General features: G+C 33.5%; 1 protein-coding gene across 1 annotated transcript; it reads right to left on the bottom strand.

Annotated features, from left to right (window-relative positions):
* Nucleotides 1–771: 771 nt before the first annotated feature.
* LOC132002674 (coiled-coil domain-containing protein 70-like) lies at nt 772–1,567 on the bottom strand. Its single transcript, XM_059377789.1, is given in 2 exon segments — nt 772–846; nt 848–1,567. Coding segments are annotated over 2 exon segments (795 nt in total).
* Between the last annotated feature and the right edge of the window lie 17,589 nt (nt 1,568–19,156).

Raw genomic sequence — 19,156 nt, 5'->3', positions numbered from 1 at the left:
AATTACCAGCATTAACACTTCTGAAAAATCCATTTCTTCCTTCCCTAATTTACATTCATTAAGAACTGCTCCATACATTCTCATTCCAAACTCCAAAACCTCCATTGTAAGTTTGGAGACCTGTTTTCTCAGTCCTTCCTTTCTTTCTTTAACACATTTGTTAGAAGATCCTCCCTCCCTGCAGGCAGAAGTACAAGAGCTGGAAGTAAAAATAAAGAGAAATTGGGGAAGCTGGTAAACACTCAATTGCTATATTATTGACTATTTTAAAAATTCCTCTTATTTGATTGACCTCCTGAACTAGATGGCTGAACTAAGCATAAAAGAGACAGGATATTCTTCTATAGTACATTTGTTTTACAGTACATATGAAGTATGGAAAACTTTATATTTCACTATATTCATAATTCTAAGACCAAGTTTTGAGACAGATATTTCCACTGTGCTGTTATCTTATAATATTCATCCAATGTCTTTGAAAGTAAAGGGCAGACCCCTTGTGCATTCAGTGTTATGTTTTGAGCAATATATCTTTGCAGATTATTCTGGAATAATACATATCTCCAACAGTAGTGTGATACCTAAGTAAAGCCAAAAGAATAATTTTCCTTTTTTATTTTTTAACTTTTCAGAAATTTATTTAGTTTCCAGGATCAGATACTGAGTGCTGTAAATTTACAGGTTTTTGATTTCAATCCCAACAACAGTATTTCACCTTAAAAAGTTTTAATGATTTTTACTGGAATGTCAATGGTCTTCATGGTTTGCTAGTTATGTCTTCAAGTCACAGTTCTCCTGCTCTGTTTTATTCTTGTGCATTTTTCCAACAAGTGTATTTGTTGTCTTCTCCCTGAAGAATCTTATTCCACTCTTGAAGTACCTTTGCCTCTTCCAGAAGGGCTTTCTCCTCCTCTTGAAGAGCCCCGTTTTCTTCTCTAAGAGCCTTGTTCTCCTCACGAAGTGCCTGTTCCTCCTTCCACAGAGCCTGTTCTTCCATCTCTAGTGCTATTCCTTCTTTCATCAGGGCTTGTTCCTCCATCTTGATTGCTCTCTCCTGGTGTTGCAAGGCCTTTATCTCCTCATGGAGAGACCTTATTTCTTCCTGAAGAGCTTTTGCTTCATTCTGGAAGGCCTTCTCCTGTTCTCTGATAGCCTTGATCTGTGCTTCCAGGGCTCGATTCTGTTGCCAATAAGATTTTCTTTCTATGTTCAAAGCATTGATTTTTTCCCCTGCTGGTTTTTGGCTCTCTAAAACCACATTTTTAAACTTCCATAGAACCTCGTTTTGCTGTCTCAAGGATTGATTTATCTCCCTGATCAACTGGTTGTCCATTCGGAAGGCTTTGTTTTCTCGTTGAAGAGCTTTATTTTCTCCCCAAAGGGACTTGTTTTCTTTTCTGAGAGCCTTGTTTTCATCCCTGGACACCTTATTGTCTCTCTGAAGATTTTTTTCCACCTTATGAGACTCATGTTTGAACGTATTTTGGTCTTGGGTGCAAGAGAAAAAAGAGGAAAATAAGTGCAATATTTTGACTCTGTTTATCCATTTTGATTGACAGACAACCATTATTTCTTAGTGTTTTATCTGAGCAAAATATATACACTCCAAATATTCTGGGTTCAGCCAAAGGTGAACTATTGATATTTACAACAAAAAATAGTCCTAAATTTGTTGCAACTTTGTTCATATAGAATTGGTTGTTGTGTTGACTTGTACAGGTAATATGACAGGGATCTAAACAAGGCTCAGTCAGGCCCACTGCAGGAGAAAAACAATCAAAACATGAAGACAATTCAGTAACTTAACTGTTAGGTTAGTGTAAAAAAGTTTAAACTTGAATACATGTAAGTTGCAAATTAAATAATTCTAGGATATATATTGGATATTGATCAAAGTTAATGTATTGAATTCTTTGTGATAAAATGAGTAAAGCTCTGAGTTAAAGTACTTCTACCAAGCTATTAATCTTCCTCTACACTATTATTTATAATTATATTACTGGTTCTTGATGTGGAAAAATACCACATATTTATATAAACATTTCTGGCTTCGTAAGAATTAGAAAACATTTTTTCAAAGAAGTTATTATACACCATAATTTTACATATATTTACTTAGGTATTAACTAGTGTTGTTAGATATTTAAACAGACATTCATGCTTACATTTCTGTGGTCTCTGAATTCCCAGCGAGGCTGATTCTTTTAGTACTAGAAAATAACTAGGCAACATTTTATGACATCTATAGTGATGTCATATAGTGTTGACAACTAACAAGATAATGGGAGCTATATATATAATGTTTGGGTGTTTTTTTTGGTGTGTATTTTAGGAAAAAAGGAAATTAAAATGTAAAATTATATTTAATGCTCTTCTGTATTATTAAATGAATATGTATATAGCCCTTGCTTTTATTTAAATTATTATAATTAACTTTAAACATTGAGTTTTGTATTAGCAAAGTAATTTTATTTTATACTGTAATTGACAAATACTAGGAACTACTATACAATCAAAGGTGAAAGTATTTTAAATAATTTTAAGATCACTGGTGAATAATAAGTAGTAAATAAATTTGTATGTTATACCGAGTAGTGTTATTTAACACTAGCAACATTTTAATTCTAGCATATATTCACTGCTAGAATATAAAGCAAAAGAGTATAATTTTTTAAATGTAATTTTTTGATTAAATCTTAAAATATTTATATTTATGTACATGTCATGTTTTAACTATTTATACTTACAAACGTATACTTGGTTTAAGGTATAAACTTGAACATTGAATGTATAATAACATGTATAAGAATGTATAAGACAAAACCAAAACCACTCACATCTGATTAAGATTTGTGAATTTATTCCCTGTACCAGATTCCTTAGTAGCTGCTTACATTATATCTGCTTAACAAGGTTGAAGAAAAGTACTTTTTCTTACACATTTTTAACTCTGTATTTAACTTTAAAATAGGAAAATATAATAGCATGGAATGAGAGTTAATGTAAAATTAAGAAAATCCACGTGAAGGTTTTCAGTTTATTTGTTTTTCACTTGATGAGAGTGAAATTTCCCTTTGATCATCTCTATCTATAATTGAATTGAGAGAGTATTTTTTGTGATTGTGTGCCAGCTTATTCTTTATATTAGTGTTTCTGCTTTTTTGCTATTGCTGCCATGGTAGCTAAAGATTCAGAAAGGGTTCCAAAAGACAAAGAGCTCTGGACAGTCTGTTTGGAATGAATAGCTTTTGAGGTTTAAGAGCAAACTAGGAAAGAAGAAAAATAAAAATCTCTGTAGCCCTGATCTATTGAATAAACTGAATTCATAATTTAAAACCTGTCCTCAAATTAACTACAAATGCAGATGGTTTCATTAGTGAATTCTTCCAAATGTTTAAGAAAGAAATACTATTAATATATCCACAAATCTTTTCAGATGATAGGAAAAAATGAACAACTTTTTGTTTGAGAACACATCCCCTTACTTAAAAATCTTACAGGGATCTTAAAAGAAAGAAAAAAAACAACTATAGCATAAAGTATCTTATAAACACGGTTGCAAAAATCCTAAACAAAAGATAAGCTCACCAAGTCCAATGATACATAAAATAAATTGTATATTATCACCAAACTGGGTTTAATTCATGAATGTAAGATTCAGTTAACACTGAGTAATCAATTCATGTAATTCACTACATTTACAGAACAAAGGAGAAGAGAAAAGTAATGTCAGAAAATTCAGAGAAAAGCATTTGATAAAGCAAAATTCGACACAGTTTTATGATTAAAAACCAAAACCAAGCCAACAATTATCACCAGCAACAATGTTCTCTTAGTGTAATAGGAGTAGAAAAGAACTTAATTCAATTATGAATTTTAAATGAAACAAAACAAAACAAATAAAACCCTGCAGAGGCATACCAGATGATGAAATACCAATAGGTTACAAATAGGTAAGGGTGTCCACTGTTGGCACCTTCATTTTTCTTGTTCTGAAGTTTCTTATTGCTGCAAGAAAAAGTGTGTAGGATTGGAGGAAAAAAAGGCTTACAGACAAATTTAAATTAAATTAAAATATGACTTAGTAAGCTTATTAGATATAATGTCAATCTAAAAATCAGCTTCATTTAAACATATTTAGCCAAGAAACAATTGGGAAATAAATTTTGTAATTTTATATCATTTACAGCAGCAGGTAAAGCAGAACTCCTAGGAATAAATCTGTGCAAGACCTCTAAATAGAAAAGTACAAAAATTATTGAGAGAAATTATAGAGGTACAAATAAAAGGAAGAACAAACCACATTTTTATTGGAATATTCAATATTGGAAAGATGTAAAATTTCTCAAATTGATTTATATGTTCAGTGGCTTCCCTGGATAAAGAATCCTGGGAGTTTGTGCAGGTACACATATGTAAACTGAAAAATTGATTCTAATTTTTTAATTGAAATATAAAGAACCAGGAAGAGCCATGGCAATCTTAGAAAACAGGATCAATGTTTAAAAAAAAAAATATGTAGTAAATTAGGCATAAAAATAGACACACAGATCAGTGGAATAGACCAGAAAACCCAGAAGTAAGCCACAGTAATATGGTCAGTTAATCTTTGACAAAGAAGGAATGAATATGCAATAGGAAAAATTTCTTCAATAAATGGTGTTGGGAAAACTAGACATGTAAAAGAATGGAATGCCCACTTTCTTTCAGCATACATGAAAAGAAACTCAAAATGGATTAAAGAGCTAAAATGTGAGATCTGAAACCATAAAAATCCTTGAAGAGATCACAGGCAGTAATCTCTGACATCAGCAATAGCAACATTTTTCTAGATATGTCTCCTGAGGGATGGGAAATAAAAGCAGAAATAAACTGTTGTGACTACATTAATATAAAGACTTTCTACACTGTGAAGGAAACAATTAACAAAACTAAAAGGCGATCTATTGAATGGGAAAAGATATTTGCAAATAACATATCCAGTAAAGAACTGGTACAACTCAATACCCAAAAAACAAATTTTCCAATTAAAAAATAGACAGAAGACATGAACAGACATTTCTCCAAAGAAGGCATACAGATGTCCAAGATACATGAAAAGATGCTCAGGATCCCTCATCGTTGGGGAAATGCAAATCAAAACCCTAATGAGATATCATGTCATGCCTGTTAGAATCACTAAAATCAAAAACATAAGAAACAACCAGTGATGGTGAACATGTGGAAAAAAAGAAATTCTAGCACTGTTGGTGGGAATGGAAACTGATGTAGCCATTGTGGAAACGAGTATGGAGATACCTCAAAAAATTAAAAATAGAACTACCCTTTGATCCAGGTACTGCAATACTTGTATTTGTCCCCAGTAAAACAGCAGCTCAGAAGGATATATGCACCCCTATGTTCATTGCAACATTATTTACAATAGCCAGACTATGGAAGGGGCCTGAGTTCATTGATAGATGAATGGATAAAGAACATGTGATACTGACACACACACACACACATATATATGTATATATATACATAGAGTAGTATATATACATAGAGTATATGTAGTATATGTATATGTAATATATTTATATGAGTATATGTAGTATATATACCTAGAGTAGTATGTATGTATATATATATATATAATGGAATATTATTCGGCCATAAAAAAGAATTAAATCTTGCCATTTGTGATGACATGGATAGAGCTAGGGATTATAAGGCAAAGTAAAATTAGAGAAAGACAAATTCTATATGATTTACTCATATGTGGAATTTGAGAAAACAAGTGAGCAAAGGAAAAGAAAAGAGAGAGAAATAGACAAACAAAGGAACAGACTCTTAACTATAGAGAGCAAAGTGATGGTTACCAGAGGGATGTGGGACAGGAGGATGAGGGAAATAGGGCATAGAGATGAAGGAGAATATTTATGATGGAAAAAAGTGACATTAAAAAAAGTCATATAGTAAAATAAATTGTATATGTTAATTCAACAAAAGATAAGTAAATCAATAGAATAGGAGCTTGGAAACATACCCTCATATTCATGAACATTTTCTCCATGAAACAAAATTGATGAATCTCACAAACAATAAAGCCAAGTAAAATAAATAGTATATAAACTGTGACTTCATTTAAATAAAAACCCAGGAGGCTCCTGGGTGGCTCACTGGGTTAATGCTTCTGCCTTTGGCTCAGGTCGATTGAGCCCTGCATAGGGCTTTCTGCTCAGTGGGGAGCCTGCTTCCTCCTCTTCTCTGCCGGCCTCTCTGCGTACTTGTGATCGCTGTCTGTCAAATAAATAAATTTTAAAAATAAATAAATAAATAAAAGCCCAAGTCACATAATAATATATTATATGAAAAGGCAAAGTAGAAGTTACTTCTGAGAGTAGGAATGTGATACTGTTGAGGTGATGGTAGTGTTTAATTTTTAGTTATAAGTGGGGATTCCATGAGTTTATTCACTTTTTGATAATTCATAGAGCAGCCCACATGATTTATAAACTTTTCTGTAGGTGTGATTTACTAAAATAAAAATAATGATGTATAGGCAACAGGAGAAAGAATTTAGGTGCAGATTGATCTATCTTGGAATTTGATTATTTTTATAGAAGTCTACCACTTAATAGCAATGTTATCTAGGACTACTTATTGATTCTTTTCTCTCTCCATTTCATCAACTGTCTAGTGGGGAATATCTAATCATTTTCTTATGCAGATTCAATGAATTAAAATACATGTAAAGAACTAGAATTTTGCCTGGCCCATAATAAGTGTGAATCACCATCGTCATCATCATCATCATCATCATCATTATTCTTTTGTTTTTAATTTGCTTATAGCGAAAATAACTTTCTAGAATGTCTTTACATCTGTATCAAATGACATTCATTGTTTTTCTAGTAGCTTCATTCACAAAATTTACTGCTTCAAAATTTCCCAAAATTTTTGGCCGAATTTATGTGTCCATTCTTGGAAAATTAGTTATTTCAGGTCTCTTCACATAAATCATAATTTTCAAGGTGGTCTTGCCTTTGGTGTGATTTAAATAAATGGGAGAAAGAGGCAAAGAAAATGACTCTTTAGATGTTTATTAGTAATAGAAGATACAGACTCCGTTAAAGGAAAATAAATGCCATGTTTAATAGCAATGTCATTTTGGAAAGTTTCCAAACCTTCAAACTTTTTCTAAACATGTTTATTGATTTGTAGTTGAATTATCTGGTTTCAGACTTTTAATTTATTTTAACCTGTTGACTAGTGCCATGTTTTAAATAGTAGTATAACAATGTTTATGTAATTGTAGACTGTGGGGTATATCAGAATATAGTAAAGATTCAAAATCATGTCCTCAGGAAGCTTCCCTAAACTGGTCAGAAATCATCCAGCATCATTCTATAATTCATATGATTTATTCTCTGTGTTTTTTCAGTTGAAGGCTTAGCACATTTGATTGCATAAAGATATTTAAAACTACAGCAATCTAGCCCTGGTTCTGTCACTTTCCAGTTCTATGAGCTTATAAATCGTCTCTGACAGTGAGTTGTCTTCTGCTCTAAAAATCAACCGGGATGATTCTTACCTAAAGTAGACTTAGGTCATCTGAAGATGGAAAGCCTCAGAAATGTTCAAGACCATAAGCCCTGAAATACTTGAGATAAAGATGAAGTCCTATAATCTCTTTAATTGTTCTTAAATCTTAAATTTTGTGCTCCACAAGTGATTTGAGCTCCCAAGATTGGGAAACTAGCGGAAAGAAAACAAAGAACAAGCAGGAATGAAGCATGATAAACATGGCTTCATTGAGGTTTTGTGGAACCATTCCCAATTTAGCATTGTTATGGTCTGAATTGTGTTCCCTCCAAATTCATGTTGAAGTCCTAACCTCCAGTACTTCAGGATGTGAATATATTTGGAGATAAGGCTGTAAAGAGGCAATTAAGTTAAAATGAGGCCATTATGTGCGTCCTAATCCAACATGACTGTGTCTTTAAAAGAAAAGGATATTTGTATATAAGAAAGGCAGAGAAGCAAGAGAAAAGACTGCCATGTCCAAGGCTCAGAAGAAATAATCACCTTAATCTGAAGTTCTAGCTTCTAGGTTTGTGAGAAAATAGGTTTTTTGTTTAAGCCACTCAGTCAGTGGTACTTTGTTATGGCAGTTCTAGCAAACTAATAAAGGTTTCCTTCTTTTCTGATTAAGTTTTGAAACAGGAAAAAAAAAATTGAAGACATCAACTGCCAACTGACTGATTTTGGCTCTCCTACATTACCATTTTGCACAGCTTTCTTAATTTCTGTTCCCTCTTTGAGTCCCTGGTTTCTGACACCCCATTCTCTATTCATTTTGGTCTCTAGCTAGGACCCCAGTATTTACTCTGCCTTGTGAGTGAGCATTTTGAATCATGCACCACAATGGTTCTTTATTCTGTTGCTTCTTATGGAACTATTTACAGTTAAGAAATCTGTCTCCTAGGGAAGTTTCTTTCTTATGTGAAGTTAACCAATTTAGAACCATCTTGAGTTTCTGTGATTCTTTGCACTGGCTAGACGACTCAGGGTATGCTCTGTTCATAGTTTCCTTCTTGACCAGGAATATTAAAAAAATATTTGGGGCTGCTAATCTAGCTTGACCCATATAGACTTTGCATTTACATTTTAAAGCCAGAACCTCCCTAGTGCTGTAAGTACACACAAACTTTAGCTGGCACATGATGTAAAAGAAGCAAATATTCTGTAAATCAGATTTTAAAATATCTCTAAAAATGTAAGGTTCTCTTGCTTCATCTTTGCCTACTTAGGAAATGCTGAACTTGTGACGTATGCAATGAACATTTGCATACTGAAGCTACAGGAACCAACTACAAATATTGGTTGTTAGCTTACAAGATCACAAGCAATCTAGCCTTTTTTAGAGGGCAGTTATGAAGTTTCCATGTCTTTTGCTTGCTAAACTGCAGCAACAAGCCTTTACTTATCAGAACCTAACCATGGGGTTCTGCTTGCTGTTAAGCCCCCGGAGGTCTGTCTTGAGCACGGCCGTGCCCCCTGTGGTCCTTTGTAAACTTCCTCTGAGGCCCAAGCTACTTTGCCAAGCTTGTAGATGTCCAGCACTTACTCTGAAGTCTAGGCATCTTTTATTGAAGTGATGCCTTTACCCAGGTCCCTGTAATCACCACAGAACTTGCTTAAAGATCCCTCACAGACCTCAGAAATTGAAAAAAACAAACAAACAAAAAACACCAAAACCAACCAAACAAAAAAAAACTCAAGTGTAAAAAGACCAGCTGGATAAACTTTAGTAATTCTTTTCCAGGTTTAAAATACCTTGCCCACAAAGTAAAACCCAAGGCCTAATGCCATATATATCCTGTACACATGGGTAACCTTAATCACTTTCTTAAATTTCTTTTTTTGTTTTATGGTTCAGAATGTCTAAAGAGTATATCAAAGTTTAAGGTCTCTGAAATTAACTGCTCAAAACTATAGATATCCCAGGGAGGGATGAAACCTTGTAAAGCTTAAACTTTTTGGGAAATTCTAGGTACCTCCTGTGGGTAAGAAAAGTTATACAAATTTGAGTTAATCAGATGACCTACCCAAGGCAGAATGAGTAAAATGGTGTCGAGGGGTCAGAAAGTACACTGAGAACTTTCCAGTAGATATGAAAAGAAATGTCCCTTCCCACCCCCAAGAAGTAACAAATGAACGGAGAACCACTACTGGGGAAAGCTGCTAATGAAAGGGCATGCAGGAACAGGTATGAGAACCTCCAGTTCTGTAAGAATAGGGGATTAAGGATAAATAATGCCACCCTAAGAAGTTTAGGGCAGTAGTCAGAAAGTCAGGAAACTTGGAAATAGGATTTAAAATTGCCAGACCAGGCAACGACCTTTCATTTTGTTGTATCTGTTTTTAAAGGTCAACATTGACTTTGATTGTGGAGATGAGTTCGGATATGTTCCAATTTAAATATCACTTTCAATCCTTAAGTTCCATTATTGCCTTAAAAAAATGATAATCAAAGCCAGTAACAACCAAAAACAACTGTTCAATTTTAACTTGCATTCAAAGAACATTTCCTAAAGTTACGAAAACAAAATAAAATCACCACAATGGTTTGTTTAAGTGACTATCTAATTACTTTATAGAAAATTACCTTTCTTCCTTAAAACACGGTGAGTCTGCCAAATCTACTCCTGTTGTAGTGAGGAGCCGAATGCTATTTGGCTTCTGGGCTCCATCTGCATTTGTCTGCATCTGCTTTCATCCTCCTCAGACTCTTCTCAAAAGGAGCACAGAGAGTCTGCAATTCATGTGAGGGCACCCAGCCAGATTAGAAGCTGCCAAATATCAACATCAGGTTTTGTGAGAAAAATTAAGTTACTTAAGCCTTCTCTCTAGCACAGCAATAATGTTGGATGAAAGGTTATGCAGTTTGAATCTCTATTTCTACCCTGCTGGGAAAAGATAATTTGGAAGTGAAAATGTGAGGTTATGATGTGATTTGGACATTTTATGGTGACCTACCCTTTTCAACTGCTATTCTTACAGTGTCTGGTTATCATGTTAGTGATTTTTTTCTTTTCTTTTTTTTTTAACTGTTTTCCTGCAATTGCCACACTACAACACGGAAGGTAGAATGAGAATAGCTTCACATTTTAGATTTTTAAAAGGTTTGTGGTTCTCTGCAAATCTTTAATAATTCTTTATTCTGAGAAGCAAATGTGCTGATATGTATGCATTTTCATTCTGGTTACTTTCTTCCCAATAAATGATTTGGGGCTGATTTATGATAACAAAATTTAAAATTTGAGAATGAAAGCAGTAAGAAACCTCAAGGGCCAGATATTGAATGGGACATTTGATTAATATTTTAATATTAATTTTGCTCATCAGTAAATGGTAATAATGATAGCATATCCTCAGGTTTACTTTGAGGCTTAAACAAATCAATATATGTAAGAAGTTAATAATAGCTAGTGATAAAAAATAGTTGCAATTATAATATTAATTACATTAATGCATATTTTGACTTCCTAATGAAAATTAAATACTGTTAGTAACACGAGTAGAAGTATTTTAAATATTTGCAATAAAGCTAGGATCAAAATGAAAATTCTAAATTTAAATTTCTATTTATCTATATGTAAAATCTAAAAACAAAATATTTCTATTACTTTCTCAAAGTCACTTGGTTATGTAAAGGCAAAAATGGATTGGGCTACAAATATGTGACTGCTCTGTTATGCATTTTCACAGATCAATAGCAGAATCTTAGAAGTCTTGGGTGAACTTTTTCAGACTGCACTGGGTGAAGCATGATTTTTGCCTTCTTGAATGCTAGATGTAATTAGTTGATACCTCCAAAAATACTTCAACATTGTATATTTGAGTTTACATGTAATTTTTATAAGATGTCTCAGAAAAGAGGACTGATATAGTTTAAGATATAATAAAAGTAGAATAGATATACAAACATGCTGTAAACCAAGTGGCCTACTTGCTGAATAAAAAAATGAAGAAAGGCCTTATTTTATGTATGAGTGTAAGCAATAAATTATTACCACAGGCAGTAAGGGAGTTGATTTGGTAACTTTATCACTCAGGATCTTCCTTAGGTCCTTAACTATGTTTATGTATGTGAATGTATGTGCATTTTCCTTTTTCTTTACATACACTGAAGAACAGTTTTCATGTCTTATTTACTTCCTAAAGAAACTGAATTTTTTGAGAGCTTGACTACAAGATACTTTAATTTATTCAGCTTTCTCTAAAAAATATGTAGTTAAGAGATTTCTAGCAAGTCACATTGTCAATATTAATGTATCATCATTACATGAGCCTTAGATCATAGATCTTATGGCCCACGAGATTAGAAGATTCTGAAATTATAGAATGGGTGTCTCAAACTCTCAATAAAAAGAGAAAAGAGACAAAAAGATTTTGAGATAAACTATTGCAAATATTTATCCATAATCTTTCTTTTTTTTCTCTCTCCATATTCTTTCTAAAACATTTCTATCCCACAAATTCTTATGTTGCAAAAGGGAGAACAACAGGTTCATTTTGCAGTCTTGTCCCATGTCTCAACTGATAGATCATAATGGGCAACTGCTCCAGTTTGTCCTACGCTGTGCTTTTAAAAATTCAAGTTTTCATATTTAATTTTAAAGAAATTGTAGCCTAAAAGTGAGATCTACAATATGACTGTTATTCTAAAGTAATTGGTTAGGGTAATTTAAATAATAAAGGTAATTAATTATGTAAATGTCCAGCTATTCTCCCTATTCAGCCTTGATGATCTTTAGCAGAGAATAGGAAAACTTGTGCATCTTTTTCTTTTTCCTTCATACCTATGAGAATATCAACTAGCTCAATGAAACTGATACATTTCTAAAAAGAAATATGCTATAACATATTGTATAGAACAGATAATATGAATCTAACATGTTTATATATAAACACCATAGATATTAAAGGTTGAAAGAATAGAGGTATAATTATAACAATAGAGGAATGGTTTATAACTCAGAGTAATAATAAGTAAGTGCCTTTTTATAGCATCTAGCATAGCTTGAAGGGAATTTAGAGATAATTGAATCCACACTTCAGATAGAGATGCTGATGTGGAGAAAAGGCTAAGCTTCATGCCTAAGGCCATATAACTGGTTAGCAACAGACCCTTTACCAGATTTAAGGTATTTGACATGGAGAATAGATTACCTTTTGGTATGTCGTAGCTAACTTGAATTTGAGTGATAGAATTGTTTTATTTCTTCTTAAATAGTGAAAATTCTGCTAAGAACTTCTATGATTTAAAGACATGTTTTTTCTGACTCCTGGTTTAAAATGAGCTTGAAAGAGAAAATCCTTCTATAATTTGCTTAAGCAACTCATGAATTCATTTCTCTAAGTGAGGTAGGGTCACAAAGTACTTGCTTGCACTTGTAAGACTCCTGTAAAAATCCTTAGCCATGATTTGCACATTCTCATATTTATCTTTGGAAAGTAGAGAAGAAACAAAAGTGGTAGTTTTGAGCAGACCTACGTTTGAGAATGACAGCTACAGGAGATGACAGTAAAGGAGAATGGAGGCAATTTGTTTTGATTTTATTATGTGAGAAAGCCTAATTTTTTTCAGGAACTCAAATTCATATAAGAAATATATATTGTAAGGGTGCCTGGGTGGTTCGGTGGGTTAAGCCTCTGCCTTCAGCTCAGGTCATGATCTCAGGGTCCTGGAATCAAGTCCTGCATCGGGCTCTCTGCTTGGTGGGGAGCCTGCTTCTCCCTCTCTCTCTGCCTGCCTCTATGCCTATTTTTGATCTCTCTCTCTCTCTCTGTCAAATGAATAAATAAAATCTTAAAAAAAATATATATGTTATGCTTGAATCAGAGGCACCTGGGTGGTTCAGTTGTTAAGCATCTGCCTTCGGCTCAGGTCATGATCCCAGGGTTCTACAGTTGAGCACTGCATCAGTCTCCCTGCTTGGTGGGAGACCTGCCTCTGCTTGTGTTCTCTCTCTCACTGTCTGTCTCTCTGTCAAATAAATAAATTAAATCTTTAAAAAAAAGAAATATATATTTACTTAAATCAAAAGCACATAGAATATTCTTGGGGTGGCTCAGTTGCTTAAGTGTCTGACTTGTGATTTCAGCTCAGGTCATGTTCTTAGAGTCCTGAGTTCAAGCCCTGCATGGGCTCCATGCTTAGTGTGAAGTCTGCATGAGATTCTCACTCTCCCCCTACCCCTCCTACTGCTCACTCTCTCTCTGAAAAAAAAAAAAAATTCATATAGAACTTTTTGAAATGAATCAGATATGATCCCTTTCTTTAAGTTATGAACAATTAATTGAGAGTATCAGAAAAAAACATGATGCGGAACGTTAACTGAGAGCACTCTGTAAAAGCACTGATAGAGTACTTGGCACGTAATTAGTGCTGAGCATATCCTCTCAGATACTAAATTGGAATGAGATAAATACTGTAATAATGCTTGTAGGCTAACACAAGGAAAGAGGCATTTATGGTAGGCCTGGAATAAATAGGTAGGATTTTAACTTGACATATATAGGTACTATAGGTACTATAACTTGAAAAAATGAACATGTAATGGAGGAAATGTGAGAAAAATTAGGTGACAAAAAAAGTAGGCATTTCAGTAAGCGAGATTAAATATAATTCTAAAAGATCTCTTCCTTTACACTGATCATAGACATTCATGTAAAGAATATAGGTATGTCATCTCTTCCCTGAAGTGAACAATAAATTGGCCTAAATTCTTTAGTTTGTTTTCATTTCCTCTATAAAATTATTTTCATTTCAGAATTGTGCTTTTTTGATAGTGTAGACCTAACTATATAATAATGGTCTTTTATACATACATGGTCATTGCTTTCCTTTCTCATATTTCTTGTTCTTAAGTATGTTACCAACATTTGCATTGTTTATATTATTAGTGGTAGAGCATGACCTGTAAATTCCTGTTTGCTTTGTGACAGCCTCCTGAATGATAGTAGACTAATTGTAAGCAAAGAAAATGAGGTCTTTCTTACCAAAAGACAGATTGCCTTAAGTAGAAACAGTGATGAAAATTGAAAAAAATAACAGCCTCAACCCAACAGCTGCTGCTGTTTCTGCCAAATATTGCTCTGTCTCTAAGTCCCATTTCTGAAAAAGTGTATAAATTAATCAGCAGAATACAATTTTATTTACAAAATTCATATTGATAATCCCTCTCAGTGTAATTTAAATTCTTAGAAACATCTAATGCAGTTTATCAATGTCTTGAATTCAAAATTATATGTGACGCTGCCTTTTTTAAATTCACTCTGACAGAGAAACATTTTTTTCATTCTTTAATTAGATTGGTTGCAGTATTTTGTAGTGACCATATTGTTGGCAGTGTTGTTGAGTAGACACGAGCTTTTTGACATTGAAGTGTCTCTTTCTGGATGCCTGGGTGGTTCAGTCAGTTAAGTGTCTGCCTTTGGCTCAGGTCATAATCCCAGGGTCCTGGGTCCTGGGATTATGTCCTGCATTGGACTCCCTGCTTAGTGAGAGCCTGCTTCTCCTTCTACCTGCCACTCCCCCCTGCTTTGCTCACTCACTCACTTTCTCTGACAAATAAATGAAGTGTCTCTTTCATGAAAAAAGATGTCACAGGCCCTGTGTATACATGCCTTTCCCTTAAAAACTTGTACAAGTTACCTATTCTGTATAGATATAAGTATGGTATAGTTATAGATATAGATTGATATCAATTTATATATATATATATTTGAAAATGTCCCTATATATACATATATATTTGTATATATTTGGATATATTTGGTGTAAATTTATGTGCATAATAAGGAGGGCAGTGTGGTGTTCAAAGCACAGTAGGATCACAACCTTAGCAGGAGTCAGGGTGTGGGTCCATTAAGATTTTTGGAAGAGGTCATGTTTTAAATGAGTCCAGAAAAATATGGAACTGGATACTAGGAAGGTCAAAGGAGTCATAAGTAAATTCATGTTGAGAGTCAGCACAAATAAAGTCATATATTAAGGACAGGCTTGAGATAAGGGGGGAAATTAGTTGGGAGGGGAAAGAGATCAAATCATGCCTTATTAGAAAATAGGAGTTTTTCCTTTTAATATTTATGTATTTATTTGAGGCGGGGGAGAAACAGAGGGAAAGAGAGAGAGAGAGAGAATCTCAAGCAGACTCCACCCTATGCATGGAGCCAAGTGTGGGGCTTGATCTCATAACCCATGAGATCATAATCTGAGCTGAAATCAGAAGTTGGACATTTAAGCAACTGAGTCACTGAGGCATCCCTATAGATTTTTTTAAAATGGAAAATCATTAATGTTTTAACTTTAAGCATGATAAACCCAGCTTTTTAATTAGGTAAGATTTCAGTAACCTGTGTTTTTGAAGACAGTATTTGGAGATATATTGAGAAATAAATCCATAAATAAAGAATTTTTGCTTTTATGAAGCTTAAAGCCTAATAAAGAATACAGATATTAAATAAGCAATTAAAATAAAGCTTCTTCAGTGTAGTTATTAGAAAATCATAGATTTCAATGAAAAATCAAATCCATGAATTTAGTTATAATTTTGAGTTTTGAGGTGCTTATAGGCCATCTAGGAACACATGTGCTTAGTATTTTGGATCTATAAGGCTGCAACTGAAGAAAAAAGTAGGTTCTAAGATAAAAATGCAGTTGTTAAAATGGAATATGAATGAATTGGAGTAAATGAAATAGTCCAGGGCATGTTCAGAACAAGGTCCAAGGCAGCAACTTGGTGCAAAGGAACATATCAAGGATAAGCAGATATAGGTCATTTTCTAAGCAGGACTGAAAAAGCAAGGCCAGAGAAGCATACATATATCTACAGAACAAGGAAAAGAAGTTTAAGAAATATATTATGGTCAAGTTAAGTGAGAATTTGGAAACTTTTTTTTTAATGCTTTTGATAGTATAATTTCAATGAAATAGTATTGAAAATCATTTTTATACTGGATTTAAAAGTGAATAAAAGTTTAAGAAATTGAAGCAGGAATTGTACAAAATTATTTTGAAAAGTTTAGTATTAGAGAAAAAAGTTACTGGAAGGTGATATTGAGTGAATGAGTTTTTTTGTTTTAAATTAAAAATACTTAAAAGTAATTAGTTAATTAATTAAAAATGCTTGTCCATGTGCATGAAGCTATCCTGTTGCAGAGAGGGAGAACCTATAGAATGTGAGTGTGTGTGTGTGTGTGTGTGTGTTTATGCGTGTACATATGTGTAATTATATAGAAATATTTAGAAAGGATTCTATGTGACTCATTTTCATTATTTGAATATCTATCTGGAACAACTGTGAACTCTCTATTAATTTTCTGGAACCTGATTTTCCTAAGTGCCCTTTAGTCCGACTAGTTGGACTTCTAAGAGTTTTCTCCATCCTTGTATTGGGCCATTGCAGGGATAGAATAAGGCGCAAGCTACAACATCAGTGAAGAAAAGTGCTTAAGAATAAGTGCCCTGCTCCCACCACTTTAATTCAACATAGTACCAGAAGTCGAGTCACAATAATCAAGCAAGAAAAAGAAATAAGACGCATCCATATTGGTAAAGAAGAAGTTAAATTATGATTGTCTGCAGACAATATGATATTATACATAGGAAATCTTAAAGATTGCACACATACACACAACTACTAAAAGAAATGAATTCAATAAAGTGGCAGGATATAATAGTTAATGTCCAGAAATCAGTAGTGTTTCTATACACTAACAATAATGTTGAGGAAAGAGAAATTAAAAACAAAACAAAACAACAGCAACAACAAAAACACCACCATTTACAATTGCACCGAAAATAATAAAATACCCAGGAATAAACTTAACCAAAGAGGCAAAAGACCTATACTCTGAAAACTATAAAACACTGATGAAATATGTGTGTGTGTGCGCACGTGTGTGTGTGTGTAAAATTTTATTTCTTTCAGTGTTCCAAAATTCATTGTTTATACACCACACCCAGTGCTCCATGCAATTCAGGCCTTCCTTAATACCCATCACCAGGCTCACCCAATACCCCATTGCCCTCCCCTTCATAAACCTGTTTGTTTCTCAGACTCTGCAGTCTTTCATGGTTTGTCTTCCCTTCCGATTTTCCCCAACTCACTTCTCTCCATCTCCCAATGTCTTCCATGTTATTCCTTATGCTCCACAAATAATGGAAAACTAATGATAATTGACTCTCTATGCTTGACTTATTTCACTCAGCATAATCTCTATCAGTCCCATCCATGTTGCTACAAAAGCTGGGTTTGAGTTTATCTTTATGTATGGTATAAGGGAATGCTTAAGTTTCAATCTTCTATGCATAGCGTCCGATTTTCCCAGCACCATTTATTGAAGAGACTGTCTTATTTCCACTGTATATTTTTTTCTGCTTTGTCAAAGATTATTTGACCATAGAGTAGCAGGTCCATATCTGGGCTCTCTGTTCTGTTCCTCTGGTCTATGTGTCTGCTTTTGTGCTAGTATCATGCTGTCTTGGTTATTGCAGCTTTGAAGCTGGAAATCAGGCAACATGATGCCCCCAGTGTTGTTTTTCTTTTTCAACCTTTCCATAGGAATTCGGGGTTCTTCTCGTTCCATACAAATTTTAGGATTGTTTGTTCCAGCTCTTTGAAAAATACTGGTGGAATTTGATCAGGATGGGACTGAAAGTATAGATTGCTCTAGGCAGTATACACATTTTAGGTTGAGTCCTTTAATAAAGACATCAAAATACACCCAGGAAGAATTAAAATAACCTTCTTCACCCATATCGAGGATTTATAACCAACCTCCCATCTTTTTCTTCTGTCAGTGTTTCAGTGTATTTGTTTTTGTTCTGGTGTTATATAAATCTTATCCTTTTATTTCTTATATTTTTATATAAGAAATATATAATATATATATAAATAATATATAAATATATAAATATAAATATAAATATAATATAACATATTATAATATATATAATTATATATATAATTATACTATACTCAATTATATAATATTATATAATATATATATATAAATATATATAAAATATTTTTTATATTTCTTATATTTCTTATATATTTATTATATCCTTGGGGTTCATTTTGACTTTTTTTTTCTTGTCATTTCCTTTTGTCAGCCTTTTTATTTGTCCATTTTTGTTTGTGTACCTTATAAATCTTAGTTTTGGGACTCATTCTGGTTAGGTCTTCTTTTTTTTTTCTCTCTCTCTCTTCCTTTCTCTCTTTTTTTCTTTTTCTTTTCTTTTTGGTGGTGACTTCCAATTGCTCAGAAGCATTCCACAGTACACCTTGCCTGGATCTCAGTTGATGTATTCAGCTACACATCCCCTCAACCTCCTCTCACCAAAATGACTAGGAGGAGGAACACCCAATAGAGGAAAAATTCAGAGACTGTGCTGTTTCCATCAGAACTATTGGATGTGGACATAAACACTATGTTGGAAAGGGAATTCAAGGTAACAATTATACAGGCAATGGCTAGGTTGGAGAAAACCATTAGTGACAACATAGAATCTCTAAGGCAGAGGTGAAAGCTGACCGGAAAGAAGTTAAAAATGCTATCAGTGAGATCCAATCTAATCTAAATACTCTAACAGCTA

This window comes from Mustela nigripes, chromosome 15, assembly GCF_022355385.1.
Source record: "Mustela nigripes isolate SB6536 chromosome 15, MUSNIG.SB6536, whole genome shotgun sequence".
Lineage (NCBI taxonomy): Eukaryota > Metazoa > Chordata > Mammalia > Carnivora > Mustelidae > Mustela > Mustela nigripes.
This window is presented reverse-complemented; position numbering and strand designations above follow the sequence as displayed.